The sequence below is a fragment of the Hypomesus transpacificus genome, unplaced genomic scaffold (assembly GCF_021917145.1).
Source record: "Hypomesus transpacificus isolate Combined female unplaced genomic scaffold, fHypTra1 scaffold_501, whole genome shotgun sequence".
NCBI classification, from domain to species: Eukaryota; Metazoa; Chordata; class Actinopteri; order Osmeriformes; family Osmeridae; genus Hypomesus; species Hypomesus transpacificus.
Window position 1 is genome coordinate 21,353 of NW_025814015.1, and position 10,666 is coordinate 32,018.

At 41.0% G+C, this 10,666-nt stretch overlaps 1 protein-coding gene across 2 annotated transcripts; it reads right to left on the bottom strand.

Moving 5' to 3' along the window:
* Positions 1-2,339: 2,339 nt before the first annotated feature.
* Positions 2,340-10,145, bottom strand: fgf5 (fibroblast growth factor 5). 2 transcript variants are annotated; one of them, XM_047017212.1, is made up of 4 exons: positions 9,902-10,145; positions 8,472-8,575; positions 4,153-4,211; positions 2,340-4,017 (listed from the first exon to the last, which is right to left on the bottom strand). In XM_047017212.1, the coding sequence occupies exons 1-4, from the start codon at positions 10,107-10,109 to the stop codon at positions 3,849-3,851; spliced, it is 540 nt and encodes a 179-aa protein (XP_046873168.1). In that variant the 5' UTR covers positions 10,110-10,145; the 3' UTR covers positions 2,340-3,848. The 2 variants fall into 2 exon arrangements, with proteins under 2 accessions (XP_046873168.1, XP_046873170.1); XM_047017214.1 differs by having other exon boundaries at positions 3,952-4,017; positions 4,115-4,211.
* Between the last annotated feature and the right edge of the window lie 521 nt (positions 10,146-10,666).

Here is a 10,666-nt window from a genome sequence, read left to right on the forward strand (position 1 = left end):
AAAGTTGGCCTGGCCTGTTCATCAGGGTCCCCCCTACGGTCATAATTTCCATTGGATTTGGACTTTTTCTGACCCATATTCGCCTTGCCCTTTTGCAAGGCCCATAACTCTGCCTAGGAAGGCCCTAGAGGCCCCAAAGTTGGCCTGGCCTGTTCATCAGGGTCCCCCCTACGGTCATATTTTCCATTGGATTTGGACTTTTTCTGACCCATATTCGCCTTGCCCTTTTGCAAGGCCCATAACTCTGCCTAGGAAGGCCCTAGAGGCCCCAAAGTTGGCCTGGCCTGTTCATCAGGGTCCCCCCTACGGTCATATTTTCCATTGGATTTGGACTTTTTCTGACCCATATTCGCCTTGCCCTTTTGCAAGGCCCATAACTCTGCCTAGGAAGGCCCTAGAGGCCCCAAAGTTGGCCTGGCCTGTTCATCAGGGTCCCCCCTACGGTCATATTTTCCATTGGATTTTGACTTTTTTTTGACCATATTCGCCTTCTGTTTTAGTCCGGCCCTTAACTCTGCCTCGTCCTTTAGGGCCCTGGACTCTTCCGCCAGGCTGGTCAGCTTGATGTTCCGCTGCGTGTTCTCCACAAGCTGCCTCTTCAGCTCCTGACTGTGGATACGGTAGCCATCCTTTTGCGTACAAACACACTGTCCTACCTCAAACCTGAAAACACACATACTTAATTGGTACTAGTTTCAAACCTACACACATTAAGTTATTCTCATGGGAAGTGTCCAGCTGAATCTACAGCTGGGAGTGCTTCCTGCCAGAGGCGGTGCTGGGCTCATTAAACGAGACCAGATTGTCTCTGTCCCTCAGAACATTGTTCTTAGCCAATAGGCTTTTCTGCTCCTCCTGCAGCACCGTCACCTGACCAGGATCAGAATGTTGACACTTCCATGATACGTTCCCGATGAGTTCAAACCTCACAGCGCCTCTAGTGTAGGGAGGAGGAGTTGCACTTGGCTCCAGTCCTGCATCAGGAAGACTGGTTGCTATGTCAGCTAGTAGCCAAGCCACACATCCACACAGTTGTTCCTATTTAAACCAAGATACCCTTCAAATTTACGTCAACACAGATCACCTTACAACACTACACAAACCCAAGTTATTTCACAATCCCATGTTAAATTTACAAACCCTGTAAACCTTTACAATCCTAGGTTAGGGTTAGTTTTTTTTTGTCTGTCTGCCTTTGTTCACCCCATAACTCTGACTACCAAGGTGCCACATCCACAAAGCTGGTCTGGTTACTCATACTAGTCCCCTCAATGTGCAGTTAGATCATTTGATCATTTGATCCTGGGATACACAGAACAGAAAAGACATGGGGGGGATGCATTTTGGGGCATGGCTAGTGTGTCATGCCAAGAAATGCATCCTAACCCTTTTATGACATTACACATGACCAGATACGCAGGACCAGATTAGCACTAAAGTAAAACAGGAATGTTTGAGTGAGACATCGTGCTATTGCTAGTTTGAAAACTAGTATGAATTTATTTCTCCTGGTCCTCGTCTTCCTAGCAATTTCCATCATTTACTAACAGGATTGTGCCCATTTCAGGCGTCAAATAGCGGGTAAAGACATAAAACTGTATTTACAAAGGCAGCACACTTGAGTAAAAACGCAGATTACCACTGCTGGGAGGGTATAAGGGAAAGTGGGCGTGTGCTACACAGAGATGGGAAGAGAGGTGTATTTTTTCCTTGTAACATGTTGATGTTAGCTGTAACTTTGTGAACCAATATTTCTATCTCCTGTTCGCTAAACCTTCTTTTTCTTTTCCTCGAATGACCTATGGTGGCAGTAACATGCAGGCGATTTCTCCCGTCTTTTATCGGCGCGCTAATTAACTCTAAAGGGCGGAGTAAGGCGCTGATTGCCCGACGAGGATCTGGTTTGATAAATACCACACAAAATGCGGAAATACACTGTGCGCTATTTGGGTTTGGGCAAAGGCGGAGATTAAGCTGTGGTTGCAATGTTAGTAAATGAGGTGTTATTAGCTCCAATCTCATAGAATATGGAACCTACAGTATATAAAACACCTGCTGTTAAATGTAAACTTTTACACTTGGTGAATGACACAGCATGAGTAGTATTGTTAAAGATTGTTCCTCAAATATCCTATTCAACAACATCTCTAAACAGACTTAAGGAGACAGAACCAACCATGCATGTTCATTCTGGATTTTTATTTAATTTATTTATTTATTTAATGGTTCATTTAGAAGAGAAGAATTATCCATACCCAAACACTCACTGTAACTATTCCAACATGATATTGGAAGGATCTGAAAACATTGTCTATCAAACATTTTAAAAAGACCTCAACATTGACATTTCATTTTGTCCATATGTGTATGGATACCATTTAGCCAATTTACTCAAATTACACATTGCTTAGTTATACCATGTAGCAATAGCTCATTCATAAACATACATCTTCATAAATAGTAGCAATTGATACAATTACAATTTGTCACAATTAGTATAAAGTAATATGGAAAGAACTGACAAACTGAATCATGGAAGACACAAAGTGAAAATATATTTAAAAAAAGAAGAAACCTGATTAAACTGTCTTAATTGCATGGACTGTGTGCATGAAACAGTTGTACTAACAACAATCCATTCATCAAAGGACCTTGTAAAACTACAAGAGGATTCACATTATACATTAATCATAATATGAACAATTATTTCCCAACTCAAAGCAGTCAAAATCAAAGATGATGTAGGCACAATACATAGTTCTGAGGGTGTAGTTTAATCTGAACCTCAACTCCCCTTCGACAGCCGCAGCTGTCTGCCATCTGATACACCTGGGGGCCTTCTCCAGCGCAGGGCACCAGTCTGGTTCGGCATCTCTATCCTCTGGGAGGAGTGACTCTGTGACAGCCGGCCACTAAAATGACAGTTTGATGGACCTTGTTCTCCCTGATCCTCCAGCTGTCCTTGAGGATAGAAGGCTGGGTGCCTCCTCTTTTCCTGAACGTGTCTCTAAGTCTGAAAGCAGGGAGTGGAGCAGTACAGGAGAAAAGGGGAGGAGAGGATCATAGAATATGCTTTTTCTGCTTCAGCATCATATGGTGTGATGATCATTTCTGATGACCTCATGTTTTTTCCTTATCTTTATTTATTTTACTATTGAAATACTTTAAGATATGAAGCTAAAACTTTAACTCTTTTGACATTTGGTTTTGTATACTGCAAAGAATACACGTTTGCCTTCTTTGAGAGATGTTTGAAGGTATTTTCTGTCATCCAGTATTCGAACGGCATGTTATATAAATACTTATGTAAACCAAAGAGTATAAAAAAAGGAGGGTTAGACAGTTTAAGACAAATCAGACATACCCCTGAACCTGGTCTCAGTTTCTATTGTATTAAAGTACCATATGCTGTGGTATGTTGGAAGGTAAAAAATGAATATTTTTAACATGGCATTAGGATCTGATATGTATCAATCCTTTCACAGGATTACACTTTACATTGTGTGCGTATGGCACCAGTCCTGGATTATTCGCATTTGAAGTCGTCTATGCCAGGCAAAATGACTAAACTACAATATTAAGGAAATATGGTGCCATACAAAACAGTGCACACAATTTCTTGGTTCACAAAAAGTGACACCCTTCGAAAATGTGTTTACCAACTACCATCATAGCAGTTTTAAAGCTCAAAGTTAGATTGTACAGCCCTTTAGATATGAACACATTTTGCAGATAACGGGAATGCCTAGAATTTAATCACTCAAAGGTGAATCCCTACTTTGAGGACAAAACAAGTCTGTATGTGACCATATAAAAGTAAATCGCTGGATGAGTCCCAGTCATGCAGTCTATCCAAATCTAAACTTCGGCCAGTACTTGACTTTCTGCGCACGCTTGGGCATGCCATTATAGATGTTGGACGAGGGAGGTTTGGCCGGTGGTGGACAACTCTTCCTCTCTGTTCTCCTGCTGTCTGTGATGGTGAAGCCACGTTCACTCTGTTCGTGAAGGTTCAGCCTGGGGAGGAAGTGTGTGGAAACATGTTGGGATTTCACTCTTGGGCTGGAGCCCATTTTAGCTTTCCCCCTTTTATTGAGCGCCACAAACCACTCACGGCCTGTCCTGTGGTTCCAGTGGGCCACTGAGACGTACGTGTTGTAGCTGTTCTCCTGAAAGCTCTCCCTGAACTTGCAGTCATCTGTGAATCGCTCCTGAAATAAAAAGAATATGTTACCTTGACAAATTAATAGACAAATCGTGAATCACAATCCAGCCTACAGTTTCCTTGGAACCAGCACCTATTTAAGGCTTTGGTGTTTTTGTGATGGGGACCACGGGTGTTTAAAGGATTAAATGACAACCGCCTGGTGGTCCCACCGCTCAAGACCGCCCGGTCCCAACACAAGCTCTTCTCCTGCCTGGCCCCCCAGTGGTGGAATCAACTCCCCACCTCCATCAGAGACACAGACTGTCTCTCCACCTTCAAGAGAAGGCTCAAGACGCACTTGTTCCGGGAGTACAACGGTACTTAGGAATGGTTTGTTGAACCCAACGCTAGTTTCCTCAAGGATCACAATGACTCTTGCTTGACTGTTGCTCTTGTTGGTTAGTGGTAGCTGATTTAAACTGTTGTATTATATTTAATCCTATTTTTATTGCTTTCCTACAGGTACACTTGCACTTAGAGATTCATGTTGTGTATTATCAGTTGCTTAACTACATGCTCTTATGGTTTCTTCCCTTTAGCACTTATTTTTGGTTGTTCACAATGTGTACTTCTGTTTTTGGCTACCTGCAATGCTTTGGGGCTATCTTGTTGTTGTTATTATCAGTGACCAATGCACTTTGTAAAGCTCTATCTTGGAAGTCGCTTTGGATAAAAGCGTCTGCTAAATGAATAAATGTAAATGTAAATGACAGAGTTCATCTTTCAGACATTTCAGCCTTTTTCTGTCCATGTGATATTATTATTTTATTAACAATTAATACCAGGCCATCTAACTTTAATATATGACATGAGCAACATGGACATCAGCCTTGAAGATCAGATATCTCAGACATCTTTTTAATCTTATCTGGGGCTGTATTTCATTTTTCTTCAGGATAACTCTCTTTGTGGAAACAAGCCCTGTGAGTTCTAAATGCTTTATGCTTGCTGCAATAACACTTCAGTGCCCAAGTGGATCATGTTGGACCTTTGCAATGATCCTGATGTAAACACACCTCAGCTGGCTGACATCTGGGGATTTGTTGACTTACTACCATGTTACCTAAGCCATGTTTCTCCTGCAAGTCCCTGATTAGATAATTGCTTTTATGTCTGAGGGAAGAAAAAAACTGTAGCCTATCCTCTTACAGGAAGTTTCTCATCAAACAAGCTTCTCAAAAGTGACGCAACCTCCAAGACACATTTGAATGATGACGTTAATTTCCTTGCAAATCTCGGACTTATTGTGCTGCTGTAACCAACTAACCACACACACACACATACCATTTATGTGAGAAACTTGCTCATATTTTTTATCATTATATTCATGTATAGGGGTCGGCAGAAAGGTTGCTTCCCGACTGGCTGGCAAAATTGTTTACGGGCCGGGATATGTGAGTTAATTTTTCCCATAAAAGAGAGTGTAAATGTATCCTTTCCTCCTAGAGCAATATTGGGGATCTCAGGTGTAAAAGGGTTAGGGTTAGTGTTGTTGCTGAGTGGGGTGCCCTACAACACCACAAAGTCACAGTCCTATTACTTGCCCAGTTGTTTACAAAAACAAAAAATGTATGCCATGCAGGCAAATTTCTCAGGATTGGCATGTGATTAATGTATCATCAACCCTGACAATTCCCTGTAAATTAGTCTTTTGCCCTTTTAGCTGGATTTTTCCACAGCACAGTACTAGGGCTTTTGGCATAAATGGTTGATTCAGCAATTACCATCATTGTATTTCATCACAGAAATAGAGTGGGGTTTGAGGCCAAATCACAACAGAGCTTAAACACATTTTAACAATGTCATTGTTTTGTTAACCAAGATGTACAGCCTCAAATTATTTTTTCTCTGAACGAGTGCTAATACTGTAGTGGACATGGACCAGCAGATTGCCCCCGTGATGGGGGTTGTGAAATAATTGCTAAGATTTACTTTCATCTGTGGTGCCCGGCTCAAAGTCATAGAAATGACTTTCCTATCAAAGAGATGCATTGACTGACAGGAGCAGAGCCTCCTTTGTGCTGGTCCAGACTCATTAGGCACAAAATAACTTGATCCGACCAAGATACTGAGAAGCTGGAGAGGGACAGATGCTGCAGCCTCCCTTCACTCTTCAATCATGCCTTGTTGTACAGAGATTGTTGCTTGTTGTACAGAGGTTGTTGCTTGTTCTACAGAAGTGGTTTGATAAAGACTTCACAAAATGTCAGTGCTAACCAAGACAGTTAAAGGGAGAGAACAATTAGCATTTCAGTCACTTTGATATTGTTACAGTTTACTGGTTCATTCAATGTCACAATGACTGTATGATTAATACATTACTATGTTACCACCAGCCCAGTGATTTAACTATATCACATATAAACCAAGTAGCTAATACTCCAATATGATGAGATGTTGGCTAAGCATTCTGTCTTTAAGAGCTAAAAATACCTTTGGTGGGAAACAATATCATGTATCTAAGGATGCTCAATTGCACAATACTATGCCTTATATAACCTCTGCCATTCTGCAATAACAATAACTGTTTTGCTTTGCTGACGAGTGCAGCGTAGCAGAAAATGATGCTATTACAGTATTTTGTAAACATGCCAGTCACAAGTCGACAAACCCAAACATCTGAAGTGCATCAAGTTTTAAGTTGTTCATCTACTTTGCCTCAAGGAAATTGTTTTGAATAGTAATGAAAGAACTATGTGGATCTTACTGGTGGCTATGCATGGATTCCAATGCTGTTAATTGAAACTCTAATTAGGTGTTTATGGTCTTATCACTGAGGCGTGTGTGCATACTGCAACTAGCCAGAAAGACAGAGCAGAGACACACTGGAACAACTTGATGTTAATTCATCATCTACCTCCTACCAGCACTCACTCATTCCTTCTCTAATGTACATCTGCGCACAAAGAGAATGACAAGAAAGAGACCCAACCATTACTGTGGTGTTGTTGAAGTTTAACGGCCAGAGACCAGATACCAGAAATTTTTATTATGAAAATCATAATGCTTGCACAGCTGCCTAACCTGCCGTGAGCCCTGACGGATTCGTTACACTCTTTAAAACCTCCCTTTCCCATGATCCCCAAGGTTAGCCACGTCAGAGCTGGGCAGGGTTAAAACAATGATTATCTACTGGGCTGCAGACCTAGTTTAGTACCTTTTAATGTAAACATGACATGCTAACTTGAAAGATACACTCAATGTTGATGGTCCTGCTCATAATCATGATCAGCAATAGTAAACGATAATGTAATTTGCAATTAAGGTCATGAAACTAATTTATAAGATTGTTAAACGTTTCAAGGCTGATGTTCAAGGGACCGTCTCTACGTCACCCTCAGTCATATTTCTTATTTGTACAATCCCCCCTCCTTCCCCACACATACACTGTTTATTCAATAGATCCAGGTGACCCTTTCATCTTTTCTGAGATTATGTTATGCATCTGTCTGCCAGTCCTTTATTCGGGCAGTAAATTGCCACTGGGAAAACATCTAAATATTAAATATGACAGAGAGTGCAACAGTGTGTCACCAAATAACCCTAACCCTAGCCCCCTAACCCCTAATCCCCCAGCCCCTAGCCCCCAGCCCCCAGCCACCTCCTGGGTTGTAAGAGCTGTTTAAATAATCCTGTGCAGGAAGGAAAATCAGCCCTGATTCAGCAGAGACAGACTCTGCAGCAGCTTTAATTGCTGCCTGTTGTTTACCCAACATATAGATAGACCCAATCTTCCTCTCTCTCCTTCCTCTCCTTCCTTTCTCTCCTTCCTTCCGCTCACTTTGTGTATTTTCTGCTGGCCCAGGTTGGGACTAATCTCCCCTTCCCATTAACACATGATGATACACACACAAACATTTCTATCTGCCAGCCAAAGCTCCCATAGGTGGCTGTCAGTGCTGGCTGGCTGGCCATGTCACAAATATGGAGTAGTATTGGATGATACTGCAGCTAGAATTGAAACATAACAAGGAAGGGAAACATGAAAGTCTCCAGAAAATACACACTCCACAATCCTGGTATCAGTCTCAGAAAGAGATAACTAGTCATTGAGTACCACAGCATTACATCTATACACCAATGCTATATCTACACCATAAACATATGTTATATAATAAAGCTTAACTAACTATGTGAAATGAAAATTGCATTATTAAACATTCAGGATATAAGCAGTGTTTAGACTGCGTGTTACCACACAGAAGTTCATTTTAGAACAGTGAAAGGTTTGGTTCCATTTTAAAATGTTGGGGGATATACTTACAATAGCATGTAGCCTTCCCCTTTTATTCATGGCCAGAAATCTGTCACTGTGGACTCCTTTTATGCCTATGACCCCTTGAGAAATGGCAAAGAGTTCCAGAACACCTAAAAAGACAAACAAAGCGTTTAGAGGATTGATGGATCCTCCATTAACATGGCTTCATCTGGCAACAGGGATGAAAGTACTAGTGGTTTACACCTTTACCCTGCTGAAAGGTTTCTCTCAGGGTACTGTGGAGCTAATGCCTTTAGGAAGCACTGATAAAGACCCCAGCCTTGGCTTTGATGGAGTAAAAATTTCTACAATTCCAAACAACATATGATATTTATTCAACAATCTAACCTAAAACATAGAATCTCTTTTGCATAGACGGTACTGTCATTTTCAAAGGGTTTAGCCATAGGTCTGAAATGCATTAAATGCTACAACGATATGATAAGAGGATGTATTTTTACTCTGAGATAATTATAAAAAATATATTTTTCTGTTACATCCTTTTTTTGTCACAGTTTCATAAACCAGAAGAATATTTGGTTATGGCTTTGGTAAAACATGTAATCTGGGTATCTGGGTATCTGGGTAAAATTGCATAATATAGTAACTATGAAGTTCTGAGATGGATGCCTGTGTAATGAATATTCTATATTCTACGGTCTTGCGAGAGTCATCACATTTTCAATCATAATCACCTTTATTCTCGCTGTCTCCTGCACTGACATGTCGTAGCCATAGCTATATACATATCTCTGCAGAGCTCATGTAATCTGACAACCCTTCTAAAGAGGACCATGAAATTGGGGAGAAAGTCAATTTTCAAGCTTTAGTCTTCGTTTATGAATCTGTATGAGAAATGACACATATCCACAGTCTTGCTGCATGACTAAATATCTATATTCTAACTTGAGCATATATTATATAATATATAGTCATGTATTATGGTTGATTAACAAAGTAGACTGTTACAAGTGATTTTTTAATGTTTTTTTAATCTATGTGAATATATTGTTAAGCATTGATCTAGCCTGACAAGATTTAACACCAATTTTTTAAATATTTAAATCTGTTTTTCTTCATGTCCCAGATGAACACGAACGATGATAACCAGGTTGTGCTGAACAGTGTTGCTCCTCTCCACTCCGAAAGATCCTGGTTCCCTCTGCTGCACCTGTTACGTACCTGACAACTGCCCCTGTCACAAACCAGACATCTAAAGCAGATGGTTTGGTTCAGTCAACCATTTCCTAAGTATAGGTGCAGCAATATAACTTTATTTGTGACTGTAATGTATAGGCAACTGTAAAGGTCTCCAGTCTAACCATATTTATTACAAGCTTCCAAAACAATCTTTTATCAACCTGACATCTGTTCAGTTAATGAATCACCTAAAATGTATGATGCAGTGTTTTAATAGAGAAACATTTAAAACGTACTTAACTGATTGGGTTCATGACTGCCGTTGACTCTACCATCGGGGTGAATCTGAAGATGGAAGCCAATCCCAACCCTGCAGTAGAGCCTGCAAGTCCTGCGTCCCGAGCTGATACCCTCCTCCTGAGGCTGGTCCTCCAAGGAAACGTACTGTGATCCAGTCAGGTAAATCAATTGAGTGAAGCTAAAAAGACAAAGAGGAACATTCATTCTTACAAAAAGGTACTCGGGTGTCTGTCTTTACAAGGCCAGTTCTAGGATTTTGTTGATTGTGAGCACTGTGAGCGAGGAAACGTGCGCACACACAGTTCCAGCGCTCGTGGGCATTACCTAGCCTGCGTCAGCAGGAGTAGTTCTGCCGGAACGAGATATTTATAACACGAATGATCTCACTGCTTGATCTATGCTTGAGTTCTAAAGGACGCTCTTACATTTGGATTTTCTCATTGAAAGATCAAACCTGCTCAATATCGACCCATACCAACGATACAAGACGAAGAAGAATCACACGGCGGGCATTTTCCAAGGATTCAGTGCCAGGACGCAGTATGCACGGCATTTTTACGCACAAGGAGACATAGTTTTAATAGATCAACAGAGCACAATAATAATTCATTACTGAAAGCGAGACAGAGTTGAATAACTTGACTTCTTTCGAAATCGGAGATAGGCTGTTGGAATGTTGCGCTGCGGTGTGCGACGAAAACTATAGGGGACGGAGACGACGGAGTCTAAAATATACATAGGATAGCCTACAGATTTTAAGG